Source organism: Podarcis tiliguerta, assembly GCF_965153285.1.
Source record: "Podarcis tiliguerta genome assembly, chromosome: 3".
Classification (NCBI taxonomy): Eukaryota; Metazoa; Chordata; class Lepidosauria; order Squamata; family Lacertidae; genus Podarcis; species Podarcis tiliguerta.
The window spans coordinates 39,722,103-39,745,648 of NC_139536.1; the positions used below are offsets into that span (position 1 = coordinate 39,722,103).

Here is a 23,546-nt window from a genome sequence, read left to right on the forward strand (position 1 = left end):
GGCCCTTTCCCTAATGCTTCATGCATGTGGACCATAAATACTGCAAGTAAACAAAGTACTGCTGAGAGTAAACACACATGAAGGCACTTTCATACACTGCACCACGTTAAGGCCCATGAAAACATGTTGGGGTTGAATCCTGGCACACAAATAAGTTTGAGAATATGCTATTGGAATGCAGCCCCTAAACTCAGTGCAGGCTTGTTCAGCCATTACTTTAATCCCACTGTAAAACTTTCAGCACTAATGCAATGTAGAAAAACTCGGTGGTCCATCTAGTCAGAATTATAAGGCTATTTAAGAATGGACCAGTCCGGATGTTTGAGGAGGGTCCAAGCTTGGAGTGGAACACATGCTTGACTTACTGAAAGTCTCCCTCCCATTTAGGATTTCCAGTAGTATTGCTGCGAAAGACCCTGGCGGCAACCCTGGAGAGCCAGACTGAGCAACATGAACCAATGGATCTGATGCAGCACAAGGCAGCTTCTTATGTTCACAATCCTAGGAAGCAAAAAGGGTCTACTCATGCCTTCTTTACAAGGGAAAAAGTCCATACGCAGGCCTTAGTTTCAGAAGTTGGGGGGGGGGGGAGGTTTATTGGGTTTGTGTAAGCTTTCTTTTTCCTCCAAAGCAAATGAGATCTAGCACACCCTTTTTGTAACTTTTATTGCAAAAGGGTACAGCAAGTTATTTTTTAAAAAGCTCTTTAATGTAGGTGCATGTGCAGAGAGCGGAAAGTTAAAATAACATTTACAAACTCATGTTTCATCCACAAATCCTTTGCAAATGTTTGCATTCAGCTGCATTCTTTGCACTTGTCTTCGTTGCAGAAGATGCGGAGAAATACCGTGTGTAAACTGACTTTTTCAGGGAGGCGAGGCGAATGATGATGATGAGATAAAGTTCTAAGTCCTAATGACGATTTAAAAATAAATCTCCAAGCCTGGATGGTGTAGACACCCAAGAGTTCTTAAAATAACTCAGATGCGATATTGCTGCTCTTACGTAATAATATGTAAGAGGCCTCTGTACCTGAGAGCTGGGAAATAGGCAACACAGCACCACTTGGTGGGGAGGAAATCCAGGAATTTACAAGCCAAAAAACCGAACATCTGTTCTAGGAAAACTGATGAAAAACATGAAAGATACAACTAGCAGATACACAATTGGTAGGGAACTTTGGACCCTTCAGCTGTCGCTGAGCTTCATCTCCCATCAACCCCAACCAGCATGGTCAATACTCAAGGCTAACCATGTAGCTGTAGTCCATATGCAAAGCCAAATGCTCCTCAATACTGATATTTAGACTCACAACAATTTTTTTAAAGGCTGAGTCCTGTCAACAAGCACATAGGTGTGATCCACTAGACAGTAAGCACCACAGTTGCCATATTTCAAAAAGTAAAATTTCTGGCACCTGCAAAGGTGTTGAGCTTTTTTCAGGAAGACCCCAAAATGGAAACCTCCCCCCCCCCCCCAAAATAGTCATTTTAAGCTTTTGGAGCTGCGGTGCATAAACACCTGGGTTTTCTCTGGCATTTTGCTGGCAAAATTCCCCCTGATGCCATTTTTACACCCGAAAACATGGATATGTCAGGAATTCTCTTGACATATGGGAAGCCTAGTGAATACTCAAGACTTTTTAAAAGATCATAAGATCACTCTCCAAAGGCTCCTGAGTAAACTTAGCAGTCAGGGGTTAAGAGAACAAGCTCTCTTGTGGATCAGCAGCTGGTTAAAAAACAGGAAGCAGAGAGCAGGAATAAACATCTATTTGACATCTTATGCAACACACCAAAGGTCCACTTTGCTGATAAAACTATTCTTGGGCCTGAGTGCTAATAGCTGTATATTAAAATCAAAGAGAATTGACAGGGTCCGTTGCTTGTGACAGCAGTTGTAAAATCAGCAGAGGGCATTTGATGCTGATGTCCAGTGATAAATACTCTGGCTTATGGGATATAGAATAAATAATAGATTGCCACTTTTGCTTTTTGCAATGCATCACAGCACCAACCCTAGAAGCATCTGTAAAAACTGCAGATTCCCTCTTAGGCTGAGGCTTGATTTTAGAATCTGAAGAGATGGAAGGAATATGATGTCACTGAACTAGGCATGTAGGAAGCTGCTCTCTGGGCTCGTTTATGAAGACAGGAAGGAAACTGGTAGGAACCATATATATAATTTACTGCCTTGCTCTTTTGGTGCCAGGTTACAGACTCTGTCTGCCTGGCCTGCATTGCAACTAACTTCAGTTGAACGTTCTGTGATGTGTAATTAAACAATCTGTAAGCTTCAATTTCCCCCAAACTATTCTTTCAACACTTGTGCTGTTATGCCCAACAAAGCAATTGTGGACAGCTGGTGTGAGTGCCATACTCCATCTTTGTTGATACTGATCCCCCCCCCCACCAAATCCTGATCTGCCCTGCTTGTTGTAGTCTCTTGTCATTTGCTTGCTTCCTGTCCTCATGTGTTTGCCAACAACTCTTAATTAAAGGCCGGGTTCCAAAGCGCCATGTAATATTTTAAAGCCAGCTGTTGGTTAGCCATTCTGCATCACTGGAGAGCTGAAATGGGATGGTACCCAACAAATGCCATCTCTGGCATGCCCACTAAGTCCAGTGCATCAGGGTTACAGCCTTAGACCTATTAGTCTCCTATTCTATGTGGAAGTTAACTCCAATCTATAGATTTGAGTCAAGTGAATTATCTAACCAAGGACTGTAGCCAGCTCCTCTACTGAATCAGTTTTGAAACCAGCAAGGGTGGGGGGAAGGAGATTGATCAGTCTACGCCCATTATTGCCATGCATGGAGAATAGAGCTGACATTGGCTCTTAGCCACAGATGCCTTTGAGCCTCCTGGCTGGCATTGCTTGCCAAACATTTTCTCATGTAGTGATGCAGTGTTTCCTGGAGCCTGCTGCTGATTTCAGTTCCGTGGTTGCGAATTAAACTCGGTACAAATATTCTGGATGATCCTAGGAACAAATCTGTAGAGGCTGTCAAACTCGTCCACAAAGAAGGAGTGTTCTTTGTCGGGGTCAGTAGCAATGGCTTCCAGCTCGTCTTGGGCAGCCCATGCAATTCCGACTGAATAGGCTATGACTCCTGAAGTGAGAAACATGAGTACATAATGAGGTTAATGCCTTATTTGAAACAATATTGCATTCAAAGTAATATCCGTATAAGGGCCCAAAAATATTATCAGAAGTGGTGAGGTGTATAAACTTAAATAAATGAGGCATTCCAATCCCCAGACTTGTTGTTCCCCTTTCCCCATTGTCTTGTTGAATGACTCATACTTCCTGTGTTTCAAAAATTGAAGGGCTTAATGTTCACCAAGAATATACAAATACACTACTTTTTTTTTTATTATACCAAATTTGGATTTCTGGCTTGCAAAACGTAGATGCCATATTCTAGATCCAGAGCCCCATTGTTTGGGTGCTTTATGCAAAGCTTTTTTTAAAAATAAATGAGGGGTTCTGGCGTAGATGGGCCTTGGTCTGATGGAACAGAACTCTTCTGTTCTTCAGTGCTTTCCAGATGTTGCAGGACTCCAAATCCCATCACCTCCAGCCAGGATAAGCTATGGTTGGGAATGATGGGAGCTGTAGTTCCGTGACATCTGGAGGGCTACAGGTTGCCTACCCCTAAAGTAGGTGTTTATAGGGTCTTCTGGCTTACCATTCTGATGTGCCGCTGCAGCCGGCCCCCGGACATCATCGTATGATCTGCCATCTGTAATAAGAATCATTATCTTCCTCTTGTTTGGTTTGGATTTGCTGAAGAGCTGTTCAAAGGCATAGTTGATGGCTGCTCCGGTGCTGGTTCCTCCGCTCCAATAGTTGATTCTCTTGATAGCGTTTAGGACATCCTGCTTCGTTCTGTGCTTGTCGAAGCCAAACTCCAGCCTCTGTTCGTAGGTGTACTGCACAGCTCCAATGCGGGTGTCTGTATCGGAAATCTCGAATTCCTTGCTGATGTTAGCGACAAACTGGAGGAGGGTGCGGAAGTTGCCAGTGCCAACGCTGCTGGACCCGTCAATGACAAATCCAATATCTGCTGCATTGAGACAGGTCTTGCTGCATGCCAGGCGATCAGAGTCACAGACTCGCTTCACTAACTGCTGCACTACTTTGTGTAAGCTGAACCAACTGGGCACATTGATGGAATAGTACCCATTGGTCCTGCACACAGCCTGAAAGAGAGGAAACAAAAGCAATGAATTTCAAGAGCAGTTACAGCAAAATTCATGAAGGCAACTTATTACTGTCAGTCATTGATTTCACCTTACGACAGCCTTTTTATAAGACAAATTGGTATTGCATCAAACTGGTAGAAAACACAGCTGAATAATAACCACCCTTATTGTTTCTTAGATGTTGAGGTCTACATCCAACTTAAAGGCAGCTAAATGGTAGACCGTTGCATTTATAGCATCTGAATTGACTCTACTTCTGTCAACAGGCTTAACATTCATTGCAGGCGTGTTTGCTCTCATGTCTTAAAGTTATTTCCATTTTCTAAGATACAGCTACCATTAAGTCACTATGTATGAACACAGGGCTTCTTGCCTCATTCTACTTTCCCAGTCTGGCAATTGCACAGAGGCTTACTGTGGCTCTTCCTCCATTCAAACCTAAAGGAAATCGAGACCATCAGCCAGTCCAATTCAGTCTGGAGGCTTCCCAGGTTGAAGGCATTAAGGGGCTTTGAAGTTCATCGGAAATGTATTTCATGGCACAGACACAGTGGAAAGTGCACAAAATTATCTGAAAGGGTGTCCAGAGAGAGGGAAAAAAAGATGTATTCTGAAGGACAGTTCTCAATGTCCACTTTGCTTCCTGAACTTGGGCTCATTTGCCAACCTTCCAGGAAAGACTACATACATGCCAGACTAACACCACTCAGTTGAAGAGGCATTTTGTCATGAGTACCTGACCTATACTACATAGCTTGTGAGAATGAGTTCTAACTGAAGTGTATCCAGAACTTTTGTGTGTTTTGGAGGAAAACTGGAGGCAAGAGTACACAGCGTTCAGTAAACATGATCTAACACTACACAACTTGATTGAGGCTTTGAAGTGAGTTGATTGCTTGAGTCTTGCAGTCCCACTTGCTGAACCTTCATAATCTGCCCTGTGTGACTCCACGGAAGAACTAAGCGTACATAGATGCATCCTGTTTATACCGGGGATCTTGTAAAACTTTGCCGTATTGAGTCTCAATATGGTGACTAGCATGTGAATATTTCAAAGAGAGATAGCTGGACATTGTTGGAACAGAGTGATAGCCAGTTTGCTCACTCACACTTGTGGGTTTTTGGCCAGGCAAGGATGTCTCACTTTTATATTGACTCGCCTACATGTGATGAAGAGTTCAGATCCCACCTTTCATCAGAATCAAGAAATCTTGCCTCTTTCTTGATGGATCCCAATATACCCCTTACCTTGTCCACAAAGTTTGTTTCAATAACATTCTGCTTTTCATTTTCATCTGGTCCTTCAATGGTGACAAAGAAAATGTTGATGCCGGATTCCCTTGCTAGCCGAGAGGCCTCTTCCACTTTATCTGTAGGCCACCCATCCACCATCACTATAGCAACGTTGGGTGCACTACCTCTGTTCCCATTAGCATCCTCAAAGAAGTTTTTGTTAACAAAGGACAGCGCTCTCCCTGCATGAAGATGGGGGGGGGGGGAGTAACAGTTGTAACTTGCTGAGCAAAACAATGAAAAGGAACGTTAAAATCTCTTAGAACCTGAGCTCCTTGCCATTTATATGATTGTTTTGCCTATTATTGTCTATAACTAACAACAGAAACTATAAAATTGAGGACAGGAGCAACAACATTTTGAGGATTCTCTCAAATCATCAGTGGCCCAGATCTAGTTACAGGCAACAATGCTGGTTGAGGATACATTTTTCTATCCACATGGAAATGGACTTTTATGCCCCCACTAGAGCCATGTGATGTCAAAGGGTTGCCTCACATCCAAATGTGCATAACAAAGCTGATGCAAATCTCATTTGTGCATTCACATCCCACATCTGCATGCGATCCCTCGTCCAATAACGGAACCTGCCGTTGCATCTTCTTATATGTGTGTGTCTTCCTTCTTTGCTTGCTTGGTCAAATGTGTCTCTAACTTCTGCCTGATATGTTTTAAAAGCCAAAAGAGGGAATAGATTTGAAATAAGGGATACTGAACTAAAGTCAGTGCTTTTTTTCTGGGGGGAGCAGGGGTACACATACCCCTAAACATTTTGTGAATCTAAGTTTGGCCTCAATGAGGGGCAGTATTTCAATATGAGTGGGAAAATGGTAGTACCCCTAAACATTTTTAGAAAAAAAGCACTGACTAAGGTATTGGATATTTTACTTTCTGTTTGGAACTCTATGGTGGTTGATGTCTCACCAATGTGCTATATTTGTACTGTGAAAGGGACAAGCTATTCAGAAAAAACTTTCAGATATTAAATCCTGATTCTCTGGAAGACAAAGTATTTTCCAAACTAAGGGAAGAGGAACCAGAAATGAGTGAGGACAGTTTGTGGTCTTGACCTCAATCTGCCTAGAACATCTAGCATACCAACATCTTTTGATTCTTAAACTGATTAGCTGTGGATGTATTGCGCAGGATACATACCAACATTGGACAATCCTCCTTTCTGTAGTATTTTCTCTATGGCATTTTGCAGATCCTTAGAGTTTGTATAGGTCTTCAAGTTAAATTCAGTTGAAGGGTCATCACTATGTGTAAAATGAAAATGGAGCAGTTTCGTTTTGTGTTATCCCCAGGAAAATAAGTTCATACACAATATGACACTAACTCTTAACATATTAATGATACTAATTGTAATTTATAAGAATTTCCTGTGTTTTCACAGAAATGTGTAAACATGTCATACGTGAAACTTACATTTGTGGCTGCTTTTTAAAATCAATTGTTTGACAAAAAAAAGTATGTAGGTGGGGCAACTGCCCTTGATGGATGAGGGGTGAGGAACCTGCGGTCTCCCCCAGTGTTGTTGGACTCACATAATCCCTGAAGTATGGGCTATTAGAGAGGTTCTCAAATTGTGGTCTAAACACTCCATTCAAGTGATCTGCGGAAAGGTTGTGGAACAATCAAGAATCTCTATACTTGGAAATCTTTTTCTGACAATGGAGATTAAGACTGAATTTTGACCATGGTTGGATATATCAAATAAGCTAACAAGGTCCTAACTTAAGATATATGATTTTTATGATGCAGTGCTGGTGCAGTCTAGTAATGTGAGATACATATCTGCTTCAATTTGTATAACAAAAAAAAATGGTGTATTAAGTAGTTTGCCCCAAGAAGTTCCTGTGGTGTTGCTACAGACATGGAGATGGATGTTAGACAGCACAGGTGTTATGAAAATACATAATACTCTCTTACCCATACTGGATGATGCCCATAAGAGGACCAGCTGGGCCCACATCCAGGGCTTGAGCAACATTTTTGAGGAACTGTTTTTGGATCTGAAAGCGGCGCTTGCCAATGCTCCAGCTGCCATCTATCAAGAAGGATAAATCAACTTTGCAATCTGAAAAATAGAATAGATTACAGTAACTTTGGAGATCCTTTTGGATATATTTTGTCTTTTTCCTGCATGACTACAAAAACACACCTCAAACCATGATAAGAGAGCATGTACTCAATCATTCACAGAATTTACCAAAGATTACAAAGCTTCACTTGACATAGATAACAATAACCCTACTTGGCAAGGAGAGAAGAACTAGTGTTTCTGTTTCTGTTCAGAAAGAATTCTGTTTCTGTAAATGTTCCATCCACAGAGCTGGGGAAACTTCAGGATTGTTTAATCTACTTTTCTTCCCCCCACAACCCCCCCCACCAATTTTTACCAACCAGAATTTAGTATAAAGATATGCACATGAACATGGTGCCTTGGAGCACAGTCTGAGCTTTGAAACGTGTTTTTATTACCAGAACTGAACCAAGTTTACAGTTCTTAAACCTAAAAGTTCTCTTGTCTTGGTCCACTTACTTCATTTCAGCAGGCTAATCTAGGTGGGGAAAGTTGTTTGGCTGTTGCTACGGTCTGACAATCAGAAGTCAGAAACCCTTAATGATCTACTACAGACTGCATCCATATCTACCAATGGTTCCCAATATGCCAAGGTTGCAGGTTTGATCTCTATATGGGACAACAATATTCTTGCACTGCAAGGGGTTGGGCTACATGATCCTCAGGGTTCCTTCCAACTCTATAATTCTATGATTCTTCCTTCTACTTCTGCTACCTCAGCTGATACAGGCCACCTTGAAATCACACAGACCTTTGAAAGGAAAGCTTAGCTCAGAAGGCACTTTTAGGAGTCCCCACATACACTACGGATACAGTCGTATTATGCACATTTATCTGGGACTAAATCCCATTTGAACCTAATGAGGCCAAGTTCTCAGAAGATGTATAAGAGGGTTGAGCTTCATGTGGGCTATTTGAATACATCAGGAGCAGTCATATTCAAATCAGGTCATTAAATGATTGTGTAAGATTTGACAACTTTGCAAGACTTGGACATATGTGACTCATGTGGACTGAGCTACTTCAGATGAGCATATTGTGAGTTAGCGACAGTAGCATTTTCTCCTCTCTGCTAATTTTCTATATGCACCGTGTGTTTTACAGGAAGGAACATTCAACTGTTCTACCCTCCTCTCACCAAGTCTGAAGTGGTACAGTCCAGCAGCAGTCTTACCACATGAAAGTTTTACCACACTGAGTGCCTCTCTTTCCTTCCTGCATTTTAGTGTGCATTGTGGTTGTATTCTCTATTCCTGCATTCTGACTTGTATAGCTATTTGAAAAAAGCAACCCACCCCCCATACAAAAAGTGTTCTTTAATTAGTGCTGGAACAAAAAATTTCCTTCTTTATTGAAGTGGGAATTGCTATTTTGCCAGACATGGAAGTAATTCAAAGAATGATAATCTCCTTTGTGGCTTTCAGATCTGCCTCTCCAGTCTGGATATTTAAAAACTTGATTGTAGTTTTTTAAATGCACGTGTCCTCACTCATCTTGCTATTTTGGCTCGCAGAACAGTAGACAAACACCCAAAGCTAAAGCAACCTCTTCTCTCTATTTTTTTTTTTAAGTAACCAAATTTATTCACTCTGACCTGCAAGGAGTGTCTTCAAGAAATAGCAGTCTATTCTTTTGCTCTAAGCTGCTGAGAAAATACTTGTTTCCTTGAAAGGGATCAACATTTGGATAAGTTTAAATGGCAATTAATGGTTTTTGTTCCTAGTCAGGCTTCTTGTATGGTTTTCTTTGAAACTGCTCCCACCAAGACAGGTGTGCCAATAAAGGTATATTTCACTGAAGAGGTGCCAGGCTTGCAAAGATTCCCCGTGCCCTTTACAAAACCCTTTGTGAGTAATCTTGTTCCGAGTGTGTTCCAACTTCCTTACTCCGAATCAGGATTTGTACTGTGTGCTGAGATGGTTCCTGGCTCCTGCATGGCATTCCTTTCATTACAAGATTGGCTCCAGAAGCATAAACCCCTGACAAAATCCAGCAATTATTTGCGGAGAACTGTGATAAAACCTGGTGAGGCAGATACACCCGCCTTGCTATTTTAGGAGGAAAATTAGCACTTTCCTGCAGCTATTTAAAGGTGATTCATTAATTTTGTCCCTGAGTAGCCATAATCTAAGATTGATATTGATGGCATTGAGAGCAAGAATTAGGAGGGCACGTTTTGAGAATGAAATTAATGCCTCTGGGGCAGGGAGAGAGGATAAACAGGCTTGTGGCCCATGATGGCTATGTTCTGCCTCCATAGCTGGGGTTGTGTGCTTCTGACTATCAGTTGCAGGTAGAGTGCTCCTCTGCTTGAGTCCTACTTGTGAGCTTCCCATGGGCATCTAGTTGGCCACTGTGAGAACAGGATGCTGGACCATTGGTCTGATGGAGAACTCAGTTCTGGCACCTCTCAGGTAGATGACATTGCCATTCTAAGACAATGAGGGAGGCATTCATAGTGAGTTCCGGCACCTGTCTTTCTAGTAAAATGGCACTTTTATTATGATATTGTATTGTAAAAAAAAACCCCACTACCCTTGCATATAAACTAACTCTCATTCTGATTTGCCTGGCAGAAAAACCTCCACGCTTCCCTACACCAGGTAGCTTTTTCTCCAATTGTGTTTGTACTTTAAGACAGGAATGGGGAATCTGTGGCCCCCTCCAGATGCTGAACTCCAAATCGCATCAGCTCCAACCAGCATAATCAATGTTCATGGATATTGGAACTGCAGTCCAACAACATAGCGGTTCAACCCCTAAGTTAGGATAAAGCGTCACTTTAAATAGAATTCTATATTGGGTCAGAAAAAAGAAACCCTACTGTATAATCAGATATATATAATGCCTGCTCAGGAGCCCCTGATGGTTTTACCATGGCAACAGAGCAAGGATAGGGGACCAGTGATCCTCTAGATCAGGGGTCAGCAAACATTTTCAGCGGGGGGCCGGTCCACTGTCCCTCAGACCTTGTGGGGGGGCGGACTATTTTTTTTGGGGGGGAGAACGAATTCCTATGCTCCACAAATAACCCAGAGATGCATTTTAAATAAAAGCACACATTCTACTCATGTAAAAACACCAGGCAGGCCCCACAAATAACCCAGAGATGCATTTTAAATAAAAGGACATTCTACTCATGTACAAAACACGCTGATTCCCGGACTGTCCGCAGGCCAGATTTAGAAAGCGATTGGGCCGGATCTGGCCCCTGGGCCTTAGTTTGCCTACCTTTGCTCCAGGACTAAAACCCTGTAGCTAAAAGGGTGGGCTGCCCGTTGAGCATGCTGTCTGGGGCTGAAAGGAGTAACACCCTGGGCTGCTTCACTGAATCTTTAGGCAAACTTTTGCAGCTCTTGCAAATGTGTGCCTCAAACATCCAGTTTATATTATCTTGAAAATCACAACTAGGTTAAACAGCAGCTCAGCCCGCAGCAGTAAAAACCAATAACTAGTCCTGGGTGATTTCTCTTCAGCAAACTTAGGAATGGATTCAGCAAAAATTAAGCTCATTAGCAAAATGTGGATTCCACTGCAACCCGGATGACATCTTTGAACCCTGATACACCCATTCTTTCCCTTCCCCCAGAAATCACAATGGGGAAGCCCTCTAAGAAGGCTCTCCCTTCCTCCCAATGGCTGAAGCTTTGAAAGGGCAGACTCTCAGGTGCCAATACTTGGCTGGTGCACATACTTGGGTTTCCCTGTGAAACTGGTTCCAGGGGTTTGGGGACCACGTCTTCCTTGGAACTGAAACCTGGAATGATCAATAATGACACAGTCAGTTATTAAATGCAAAGGGCATGAGATGATGACATCATCATATTTTTGAGGGCCTTCTCAATAGTGGAGCCCTCCCTGTGGAAAACCTTCCTTTCAGATGTCAAGGAAACAAACAACTATTTGACTTTTAGAAGTCATCTGAAGGCAGCCCTGTATTGGGAAGTTTCAAATGTTTCATGTTTTAGTATGTTCTGACATGTGCTGTGAACCACCCAGATTGGCTGAGGAAACCCAACCAGATGGGCAGGGTATAAATAATAATGTACCACATACATCTGAGATATGGTGGTAGCTACTAACTTTTTTGACTTCAGAATTCATGGGTGTTAGGCTGTTATATGTGTGGTTCATTCACCTACTGATTAAAATTCACAGCCCTACTTGATGATATAAGAGGTGGGATAATTACATGTGCCATGAGGAAACACAGAAAGGAGTTCTTGTCTCGCCACAATGAACTGTAAATTATCACCAGGTATTCTTGCACTTTGGGGCATACCACAAAATGGGGCTAACAAGGTTCTGTTCCGCACATTAGACTGTGTTTATGCACTGTGTCATCCTACATGGAATTTACCCCACAACAATTTCATTTTGAAACATGAACAACATGGTCCATGTGGTGTTTATCTTTATTTGAACTTTACACCTCTAGAAAGCTGAAAATTAGATCAGCAGTAGGAAATCTTCACCTCACAGTATGGCTTGGCTCAATCCGTGCCCTTTACCCTCCCCATCCATACCAGGTGTCATGGACAGGTAAATTCACAAGATAAAACTGAAAAGAAAGCACTGAGGGTGTGCTCTAGCTGCACTCCTAATTCTTCCTTTTTGTGGCTGGTCTGGTGCTTTTTGAATTTGGTGCTGATTCACAGCTGGAAAAGAGCCGGGAGTGCATTCTCATTTTGACTTTGCAGCCACGGCCATTGTCTGAGTTTAAGCTGAGGCTGCAGACAGAGGTCTTTCCTTTGCAGCCTGGCTTTCAGGCCACTGCTTGAATGCAATTAGATAATTATATAGTTCTTTTTAATAAAAATGCCACCCATCATGTATCACTGAGAAAAGGCAGCCCTTTCTAGTGAGCCCTTCTAGTTTCCCAGGCTGGCTTGAAGACTGTATTGTCAGTCCTGGGAATATTCCCTCACTCTGCCTTGGTGCTTCACTGCAAGCCAATTAAGCTTTTTCACCACTGAGTTGTCACAGCTGTCCAGGCTCATTAAATCTCCACTCAGGCAATACTTGTCACATACAAACTAAAAATAATTCTCTTTGAAGTGATAATCAGCATGCATCAAACTTAATCACTGAGCTAATTTTTTATTGTATTCTGGTCCCTTGGAAAATTTCCCCTTTCTCACCTCAAGCTGTGTGATGAATAATCTTGCCTGCAAATAGGTACCCAGACATCCACCTGAACATTTAGAGTGTTTTTACTTTCTGTTGATGGGTAATCTCTTAACATTCTGATACATGTGCTGAGATTCAACTTGGAAATGTAAACTTTTTGGCTGTTCTGACCTGTGTATATGGATGCATTGCCTATGCAAGCCCATCCTCACACAACAACTCTCCCACTTAAGCAAACAAGAAAGGGCAAACCATAGCTAAAACATTATGGAATAGGACAAAGGTGTGTTTACAAGCACATGTACTCAGTAACTGCAACATAATGACTTATACAACCTGCAAGATTCATGTGATGAATCTGCTTTTGGGTAGATTAAGTTAAAATCCCTTTCTGTTTCATGTATGGCAGGATCCTCCATAACGTTGACCCCTCATCTGCAGATTCATCATTCCAACCTCACGTTTCAGCTGTGACTCTCTGCTTTCTGATTTTTAGAAAGGCTTCATTTCATAGCACACACATGCAGACCTAAATATGAAAACAAATTGCCTATCTTGCCATAGCTTAATATAGGCCTCTCCTGGTACGGCCTGCGGAGGACCTTAAGGTCCACAAACAATAATACTTTGGAGGTCCTGGGCCTCAAGGAAGTTAGACTGGCCTTGACCAGGGCCAGAGCCTTTTCAGCCCTGGCCCCAGTCTGGTAGAACGCTCCCCCACAAGAGACCAGGGCCCTGCGGGATTTGGCATACTTTTGCAGGGCCTGCAAGATGGAGCTGTTCCGCCAGGCCTTTGGTCTGGGCCCAGTCTGACTCCCTTCTTTGTATAGGACCCTGTATGTAAGTGGCCTCCTTGGCTCTTTCTATATGGGACCAGCTCTTTCCATATGGGACCAGCACGAGTGGCCGGGCCTGGTGAGCTTTTAATTCCTTAAAAGGTAAAGTAAAGGTACCCCTGCCCGTATGGGCCAGTCGTGTCCGACTCTAGGGTTGTGCGCTCATCTCACTCTAGAGGCCGGGCGCCAGCGCTGTCCAGAGACACTTCCGGGTCACCTGGCCAGCGTGACAAGCTGCATCTGGCGAGCCAGCGCAGCACACGGAAACGCCGTTTACCTTCCCGCTAGTAAGCGGTCCCTATTTATCTACTTGCACCCGGGGGTGCTTTCGAACTGCTAGGTTGGCAGGCGCTGGGACTGAGCAGCGGGAGCGCACCCCGCCGCGGGGATTCGAACCGCCGACCTGACGATCGGCAAGTCCTAGGCGCTGAAGTTTTACCCACAGCGCCACCCGCGTCCCTATTTAATTCCTTACCCCTATGGTTGTGATTCGTGGGTTCCCGCTTAATTTTATTTTGATTTTAAATGTGATTCAAATTGTATTTTAAACTAATTGTTTTGAATGTATTATATATTTGGTGTTAGCCTCCCTGAGCCTGGCCTCGGCTGAGGAGGGCGGGGTATAAATAATAATAATAATAATAATAATAATAATAATAATAATAAATGAAATTTTCTTTTCCTACATTCCATTTGCTCCTGTCAGGGCTTGTCCACCCTTTCCTCCACACTTTCCAGGCATGGTCCATACTTTAAAGCTCTATGTCTGAGTGGCTCTGTTTTTTCCTCTGGAGCTTTCCCCGCAAAAACCCACTCCTCACCATTGGATTGGCACAAATACCAATCCATTGGAAACCCAAACTGAATTGCAAAAGAAAGAGTGCTTGGACACATAGCTTTGAAGTCCAGACCTGTGCCTTGAAAGCCCAGGCCAAAAAGTAAGTGTGGATTCGCCCAATTCATACTCAGGATAGCCACCATTCACAACATTTCTGTGGAAGTTTATAATGTGTGTGATGATCATACAGGTAGATTTCTTGCATATAGCATGCAAATGCTTCTCATGTAAAAAGGGCCTTGTAATTTCTTCCTAAAGCAGCAGGTGGGGGAGCTTCTAGTCTGTGGACTTAATTAGGTCTTGCAATTAGGGGTGCTAATTTGGCTTATGAGGCTGTTTCTTCCAAGCCACGCCCACCTACGTCTGGTGTGAGGCAGGTAAAGATGGAGCTCCAATCGAAAGCCTTAAAATAACAGAGTTGGTGATTAGAAAACATTGCGTAATACTACCTGTGTCAAAAAGGCTTGATCCCAGTTTCCACAAGTCTGTTTCTATAGCTTCCACACACAAGAGGGGAAAAACAGTAATTACTTAAAAGTAAAAGAAACAAAAGCAAACCACTAACCCAAACCAATCTGAAGTTAACAGAACAAATGCTGTTCCTTTAGGCGAGACACTTTGTAAAATGAAGTATATGTGAGAATAAGCAGAAGTATATGTAAGAAGCAGAATAAATAGAGCATGACATGGATATGACAGATCCTTCCTTAAGTGAAATATTAAGAGACATTCTGTGCCAGAAACAAATGATTTTATTTTTTTAGTTTTGACATGAACTTTTGAGGAGGGTACTTATGTGGCTTTCTTCATACTGTTTGTTCCAACAACAAAAAAGTGACAAGCCAGCTGTTTCCTGGGTCTTTGGCTTGTCCCATTTCTTTTAATGATTGTTTCTCAAAGAAGGGGCTGATGCACTATGGAAATTGCCTTTTGTGTTGTTTTTTGTCGCCTCAATTTCCAGTGTTTGGGCAGATACTGTGATGTGAGACGGGTGATTTGTGCTCATGATGCTATTGGGGCAGTCATATGTGACCTCCTTTTCAATACTGTTTGCATCTGCAAAGGTTTTTGGGTTTTTGCTTTATTTCCAATAACCGCATATCCTGCCACTTCCTGATGAAATCCCATAGCTTTTTAAACCAGAAATGTTCTGATTTATTTTTCCTTTTGCTTTTATTGCAGATAGCAATAATGTGATAGATAGCTTTGGGAAACACTGCAGAGCAAACCAAAGCAGGCTAAACCCACTACTAATGCACTATGATCATGTCAAGAATATGTTGCAGTACAGATCTGCAATGAAACACCAGGCCCTTAGAAACAATACTTTAATCAAGACTAAAGTTTATTCTCCTTATATAGGAAACTGCCTGAAATGAGCACCAGACATAGGGAACTGGATGTAAAAGAATACTCAGATGACTCAAGCACTGCTCTGTTGAAAACAATAGATTTTTTGCATACGAGGTGAGAGGAAGTAGTGCTTCTGGTTCAGACTAACAAGCCCATAGAAATCTAGGTGACAAATCCTGTCAAAACCTGCCTTGGTTTATGGGGAAGCTTACCCAGATTGGCAGGAGAGGTGGAAGGCTTCCGGAATGAGACAATTGGCTCTTGCCGTTGAAGACCTGTGTGGTTTGTTAAAAGGGTCAACTTTAATACACAGAGGCATAATTCTGGTGAGTCTATTTCATTACCTGAGAACCGCCAGTTTTAAAATGGGGTAGTATTAATAGGGACTTCCCTGTACGTCAAGACAGTTTAGCTTCAGCAATTTTTAATAGGATGGGCACTCTGCCCCTCAGCATTTACAGCCTGAAATGCTATCATAATGTCACACGGAAGTCAATTGACGTTTCTTGGGCTTGGGTTGCAATCTATACATAATTTAATCAGGTCAGTCCTGTTTACTTTATTAGAACTGCTCTGGCGATGTAAATGGGTTATGGATTTCAACTCCTACAAAATAACTTGACTCAAGTAGTTTGAACTTTAGAGGATAAGTAGCAGACCACTACAGGCCTGTGGGTATAGGGTGGTATATAAGTTTAATAAATAATAACAATACAGAAATGCTGCAAAATCAGAATGGCTGCAATCCAGCCAAATCTTTTTATTTTAAATCCCAGCGATTTCACAGGGAGAGTCGAGCATGTGTTTCAATATCTTCTACTGAAATAACAGGGAATTAAAATTCTTAACTTGGGCTAAATTGTATCCAGTATTTCTTAGGCGTATTTCCTAAGTAGTAATTGTAGATAACTCAGGGAAACTAACTTCCAAGAAAACGTCTTTAAGAGTGGGCTCTGGTTGCTGCTTTTTATAACCGGAAAACATTTTTAAAATCATATGAAGGTTTTACCTGTATTAGGTCGAGCGATATTTCTGTTACTTGCATGGCTGGAACTGCCTCTGAATGCTTTAAAAATATTTTACTGGTCAATATATAAACTTGAACATAAATTGTAATTAGTAAATATGATTACTTTAAAGTAAACTTAGCATAAATGAAGAAAATATATATCCATTTAAGTTAGGACATACCTTGATTCTGGGTTCTTCCTTGTACAGCTTGAACCTGCCCTAAAATATGCATTAAAACAGAAAATGTTATTTGCAGTTCCCAAAACTATTTTTAAAAGACATTTCTTTTTAAAAGTAATAATTTTATAGCTGTAGGAGGTAAGAGACTCTTGTCCTAATCCTTTAGTTTTTAACATAGAAGCACACAGGTCATCTAGTCTAACCGCTTGCAATGTAAGAATCTTTTGCCCAACGTGAGACTCAAACCCATAATAGTAATAATAGTAATAGTAATAATAATAATAATTTATTTCTACCCCACCCATCTTGCTGGCTTCCCCAGCCACTCTGGGCGGCTTCCAACAAAAGATAAAAAATACATTAAAACATCAATCATTCTAAATTTCCCTAAACAGGGCTGCCTTCAGATGTCTTCTAAATGTCATATAGTTGTTTATCTCTTTGACATCTGGTGGGAGGGCATTCCACAGGGCAGGCGCCACTACTGAGAAGGTCCTCTGCCTGTTTCCCTGTAACTTCACTTCTCGTAGTGAGGGAACCGCCAGAAGGCCCTTGGCGCTGGACCTCAGTGTCCAGGTAGAATGATGGGGGTGGAGACACTCCTTCAGGTATACTGGGCTGAGGCTGTTTAGGGCAGGCATAGGCAAACTCGGCCCTCCAGATGTTTTGGGACTACAGTTCCCACCATCCCTGACCACTGGTCCTGTTAGCTAGGAATCATGGGAGTTGTAGTCCCAAAACATCTGGAGGGCTGAGTTTGCCTATGCATGGTTTAGGGCTTTAAAAGTCAGCACCAACACTTTGAATTGTGCTCAGAACCCATAAACCTGAGATTAAGATTCTCAGGCTCTACCAACTGAGATTAAATATAGGATTTATGAAACAATAATTACAAAGAGATATATATTTCTTAGCAGGAATGGGGAACTTGTGCCCCTCTAGGTGTTTGACTCCAACTCCCATCAGTCCCAGCAAGTGTGGCTTAATAGCAGCTGGAGTCCAACAGCACGTGGAAGTCCAAAAAAGTTCCCCACCCCTGTTATGTAGAGATGGGTCTAGTCACAAGAAAGATTCGAACTAGTTGAACAGTCATTATCTTTTTCCAGGGAACCTTGGGAACTGTAGTTCTATGGCATAGATGGAAGGTATGGAGAACATCTTATAAAACAGGGATAATTGAAGTTAAGCTGCTTTTTCCTTAGTGAAAGAGATAAAACAAAGGCCATTTAAAGACATTCCCATGGTGTGTAACCAGACATAAGCCCACTGATTTCCCTGGGCTTCCTAGGATTGCAGTCGTGGTATGACAATGCACTGCCTCTGTACTTACTTGATGCTACAGCTGCTACTGAGGAGTAAGCTGGATGGACGTTGCTAGAACCTAATAATAATAATAATAATAATAATAATTTATTTATACCCCGCCCATCTGGCTGGGTTTCCCCAGCCACTCTGGGCGGCTTCCAACAAAATATTAAAATACAACACTCTGTTAAACATTAAAAGCTTCCCTAAACAATTCCCTAAGAACAAACCAGAGAAGCCCTCACTATAGCAAATGGAAAAGGAGAAAAATCAGTATGCAAAACAGAGAATGAGGCGATGGAAAACAAATGGCCAAAGTTCACTGTTCTTTGAAGATGATGATCCTTCTTTAAACTGTAAGAGTAAGAGCAGAGGATGGGGAGGGGGTGAACGTCAATGCACAGGAACCAGAGCAGCAAGACCCATTACCAGAGCCAGAGGGGCCCCTATCCCCATGAATACAGCGGGCTCTGAGGTGTAGGAAGCAGCGGGAGTGGCACTCTAGGAGGCTGAGACAGGCAAGGGCCCACAGCCCAGCTCCCTACTTGGCCAGGTGGGGCTCACTAGCTCTGGGAGGAGGGGTGTGATTCCTCAGCTGAAGTAGGCTTGGAGCAGGTGAGGGTCACCTGCCTCATCAAGCCCAGATGCTGCTTGATGGAAATCAGCATGGAAATTACAAAAGGGAAGTAGAGCTGAGGAGCTGTTTTTTCTCAACCGCCCATGTCGATGGGCTTTGACTTGGGTGTTTCTGGACCGCCACAGGACTGAGCTTCAGGTTTGACTCTGTATTGTATCCTGACTACTGGACTTTGGACTTGGCTTGACCATGAACCTTGTTTCCTGACCTTTGGATTTTGGACTTTGCTTGTGTGAGCTGACCCTCAGACATTGATCTTGGCATACTGACTTGCTGCCTGGTATGGCCACCTAACTGTCGACTAAGCTGACATCCCATCCTACGGCATCAGGTAAATTATAAATCCAATCCTTTGCAGCCTTTGCTTGACTTCAGAGTTTTATGACTTCACAACATGGCTTGAACACACTCCAGAGTCTTCCTTTTGAATTTAGCTGTGCTGAGATTTTACTCGTCACACTACAAGTGACAGCTTGGGGAGGCCTAACTAGACCCACAGGTTGAAGTTTCCTCACTCCTGTTATAGCACAAACACATTGTTAAGCCATTATGACCTCTGCCATTCTGCTCACCTATGTCCCTGACCTTGTGAATCACAACTGGAGGCTTTGTAGCTACACCAGTAGTTGCCTGGATAGTGATGGTTGTCATGATTGTAGTTGGGATTGTTGCTGGCTTTGGAGTTGTGCTGACAAATTCAGTTGTCCTGATAGCAGCTTTTGCTGTTGTAAATGCACCTTGTGTAGTTTGTAATGGCACTGCAGTTGTCCGATAATCTTTCCGTTGGGAACCTCCTATATTAGTATAGAAATATCGTGAATTAATATCAAAGAAAATGCTATCTGCCATTTGCAGAGATGCAAAAGTATAGGTGCTGTGAATTTAGTGTCAGCCGCACATTCCTTTGGGATGCTTGTGTGTGGTGGTTGCTACCAGCTTTATTGGACACTTGGCATGGTGTTGCTGAGTCTCATATGGCAGCCTTTGCTCCCAGTCCCTAAAAGCTCTGAGAGGAGAATAGGGCCTCTTAATAACTCTCAGTGCACTTAACAAATTTGAGGACTCTGGATTATTTGGGGGAAACCATGACTACTTAAAGCAGTAAGATGCTGCTTTAAATGTATAGTGCAGGTGGAGCTGTATATGGAAGAACACAACACACACACACACACTCACACACTCACTCTCCTCCCTCCCTCCCTCTCTCTCTCTCTCTCTCTCTCTCTCTCTCTCACACACACACACACACACACACACACACACACTTGCCTTTAACAGGTGTGTTTGAGGAAGATGAATATTCAAGTGTTGATGGGTACTGCACACCTTTTTTGGGTTTGCCCTCTGTGGAAAAAAAACAAAGAAACAAAAACAAACAAGAAAAGCCAAATTGGAGAGAGTACATGACCTTGCAATAAAGCAAACACATTTTAACCCAGTAGATCTACAGCATATATCTAATGCAGAATAAGATATACATATTTAGCATAATATAAGTTCTTAAATCAGCCTTCAGGTAATTAGACCTTTGCAATTTCCCTCAGGGCTTTCAATTATTCACCGCAAGATCTGCCATGCCAGCTGCTCTGTGGTACAAAAGAACATGTGGGTGGCCTAGTACCTTTTATGCGTAAAACTGCTTTAATATTAAAGAACAAGCAACTTCATATTGCTTTGCCATTCATGTCTCCTGAGGTGGTGGTTGTTTGCAAGGGTAACATAACAAAACTCATTCCACTGAACTAACCAAGATTTATGTCATGGATGCAAGTAAAACCCTACCTCACAAAAATACCCCATGCCTCTAGGTGGTTCCCCTTATTTACCACATACATAATTTTTAATCAAGTTCCATTTCATTACAGATTGTTTTTAGAGCCCATGATTTACCATGATAATAGTGAAAGAATTCAATGTGTGTGTAAGCTACATTTGAGTTCACATTTAAACCACATATGGGATCGTGACAGTTATAGTCTGGTACAAACCATAAACCTTTCATTGTGCCACACCATATGTTACCTCTTGACATTTCCCACATCAAACTACATTATAAAGCAACATTTTTAGAAACGGTAAATGTTTTTAACATTTACAGTGGTAAGTAAATGTCTTAAGAACTTTTATAGTAACAAACAATCATATGCCAGACCTAGCCAGACTTGTAGATGTGTTTAAATCACTATTGTTAATTTTAACTATCTTTAAATCTGTTTTAACTGAATTTTATCTTACAGTTTTAATCTCTCGTGTATACTGCTTAGATGTTTTACTGCAATCAAGTGGTATGTAAATTTTGTTAATTAAATAAATATACCCAATAGGAGTAAATCCCACTGAACTCAATGTGGCTTACATCTGAGTAGGCATGTATAGGACCGCACAATCAAGCTCCTTAATTTCAATGGGCTTAAATATACACAACTGAAATTCAGGCTGATGTGTGATAAAACTGCAACATGCCCAAGACTAAGCATGTAATTAATCAGAGGGAGTGAATTAGATTGGCTTGCCATGTAGCATCTAGTCCTTGGTTTTTCGTTTTAACCCTAAATGTGTAAATACATTCTTTTTAAAGAAACAATTGGCAATATAGTTAGTTTTGATCGTTTTTTAAACGAATACTTTAATTGCTACAAGGAAAACTAAGATGAATATAATGTCCATAACTTCCCCAAAGACATCCAGAACAGATTGCGTTACTTTAGCAGGGAGCTCTCATTGATCTGAATGGAGTCATTCATTTGCACGTAAGCCAGCACATTTCAATACTCTGAAAGTGAGTACCAGCCCAATTTGCATACCTCCTAGTGTCCTCATCATTTGAATCCTGTGAACTTGCCTCTCTTCTTCACGCTTCACAATATCTTGCTTCCTAGCTTGGCTTCCTAGCCCTAATTCTTTGTTTTCTATGGGTCTCTGTACAGATCCTGATTGGCCAAGCTGGCAAATCCCACACTCCTAATTGTTTGCTAAGTGGAAACACGCTGCCAGTATGGTTTTTGTTTTAAACTTTGAAATGCCACTATTTTTGGCTTGTAGACAATGAGCTCAGTTGCAATGGCTACGGCTCAACTGCTCAAGCTTAGCTTGGCTTGCTATTGAGATGTCACTCACAGATGACTTGTTGCAATTTCTGTATTTGCAGTGGGAATTACTGAGTAGAGGGGAAGAATTTCAAGTGATTCAGACTGGTTTCAATCTCTGGCTTGTCTGAATTACTTGAAAGAATACCCCAAAGCAAAATTATTCCAGATAACCCCTGCAGACTTAAACCACATCTGCATTATACATTTAAAACACTATATCACTAATAACAGTCATGACTGCCCCCAAACAATCCTGGGGACTATAGTTAAGGATGCTAAGACTTTCCCATCATAGAGCTATGTTTCCAGAATGGTTGTGTATCAGCGTTTCAGTATCAATAATCGGATCATCTGATTTTTAGTTTTCAAAGTATGGCAGTGCCAAAAACAAAGAGATTAGCTATAAAAATACCTGAAACAATGAAGGACTCCCGCCACCGTGGTAAAGACAACGATCGGATGCCATTGGAGAAACTACCCTTGTAGCCAGATTGTCCAGCAACCTTTTGAACCAGGATTTTCCCTCCAGACTTGTCAATTGTACCACTGCAAAAATAAGGCCTTCAGTTCAGAAACACACTAGAATGCTGAATGGCTTTTGAATGGCAAGCCTAACCCACACAGGTGCAGAATTCCAGGTGCCTTACACATTTTCTCCAGACTCCCCTCAGAACTGGACTTGTTCTAACCCAACAGATAGTTGTTGTCGTTGTGTGTGTGTGTTTTTGTGCTTTCTGGTGCTCATTAACTCCACAGTGCAGCGCTAAAGCCATTTGGCAAGCAACTTTATAATTACAGGACTAAGGATAATTCTTAGGTGGAATGTACCTAGTCTAAACCTCTGATGTGAATCACTTCCACGTGCTTAATCTACCCTGATGCGCAAGAAAAAGATTTCAGAGTTTCCAAATTAAGATCAACGAGTTCTACCCACAGCACATACCGACCAACCAAGGCCCAAACATGGAATCCATCACTGTGGTTCCATTGTTTGACTTGCTCCTGTGATGTTTGCCAATGCACCTCCTTCCACCAACAGTAGTTTACATGGGGCTGCCTCTGAAGGCAGTTTAGAAACTTCAGCTGGTGCAGAATCCAGCAGGTTGCTCACCGCAGCAAGACAGTTTGAGTATATTACAACAATCCTGGCCTGCCTGCACTAGTAGCCAGTTAGCTTCCAGGCTCAATTCAAAGTGCTGGTTTTGATCTATAAAATCTTAAATGGCTCAGGACCACAATACCTCAAGGACCTCGCCCATATGAACAGAGCCAGAACCTGCAATCTTCATCTGAGGCCATTCTATGTCAGGCCCCTCCATGAGGTCCAGAGGGTGACAACACAAGAACCACCCTTTTCTGGAGTGGCTTCCCTCTTCTGGAATGCTCCCCCCAGGGTGTTCACCTGGTGCCTTCATTATATATCTTTAGGCATCAAGCAAAAATATTTCTCTATAACCAGACCTTTGCCTGATTAAACAATCTATGGCCTTTTAAATGTGTTTATTGGAACATGGTTTGATTTTGCTTTTTCATTTGGTTTGTGTTGATATTTTGTAATTTTATGTTGTGAACTGCCCGG

At 42.1% G+C, this 23,546-nt stretch overlaps 1 protein-coding gene and 1 long non-coding RNA gene across 10 annotated transcripts in view; one reads left to right on the plus strand and one right to left on the minus strand.

Moving 5' to 3' along the window:
- Window positions 1-652: 652 nt before the first annotated feature.
- Window positions 653-23,546, minus strand: part of VIT (vitrin) — a 36,547-nt gene continuing 13,653 nt past the window's right edge. For 2 of the 9 annotated variants that reach the window (XM_083432170.1, XM_083432169.1), the window contains exons 5-18: window positions 22,380-22,513; window positions 20,148-20,222; window positions 19,451-19,672; window positions 18,267-18,317; window positions 16,937-16,975; window positions 16,755-16,811; window positions 15,958-16,020; window positions 14,842-14,889; window positions 11,283-11,345; window positions 7,435-7,582; window positions 6,658-6,761; window positions 5,458-5,684; window positions 3,693-4,206; window positions 653-3,113 (exon numbers count right to left, since the gene is read on the minus strand). In XM_083432170.1, coding sequence (XP_083288296.1) covers window positions 2,935-3,113; window positions 3,693-4,206; window positions 5,458-5,684; window positions 6,658-6,761; window positions 7,435-7,582; window positions 11,283-11,345; window positions 14,842-14,889; window positions 15,958-16,020; window positions 16,755-16,811; window positions 16,937-16,975; window positions 18,267-18,317; window positions 19,451-19,672; window positions 20,148-20,222; window positions 22,380-22,513 — 1,924 coding nt within the window. In that variant the 3' untranslated portion in view covers window positions 653-2,934. The remainder of the gene's footprint in view (window positions 3,114-3,692; window positions 4,207-5,457; window positions 5,685-6,657; window positions 6,762-7,434; window positions 7,583-11,282; window positions 11,346-14,841; window positions 14,890-15,957; window positions 16,021-16,754; window positions 16,812-16,936; window positions 16,976-18,266; window positions 18,318-19,450; window positions 19,673-20,147; window positions 20,223-22,379; window positions 22,514-23,546) is intronic. The other 7 variants (XM_083432173.1, XM_083432172.1, XM_083432176.1 and 4 more) reach the window with 5 other exon arrangements.
- The window catches only part of LOC310673684, a 50,386-nt gene continuing 47,842 nt past the window's right edge, over window positions 21,003-23,546 (plus strand). Inside the window, exon 1 of the long non-coding RNA XR_014509188.1 lies at window positions 21,003-21,657. This is a non-coding gene — a long non-coding RNA (uncharacterized lncRNA). The remainder of the gene's footprint in view (window positions 21,658-23,546) is intronic.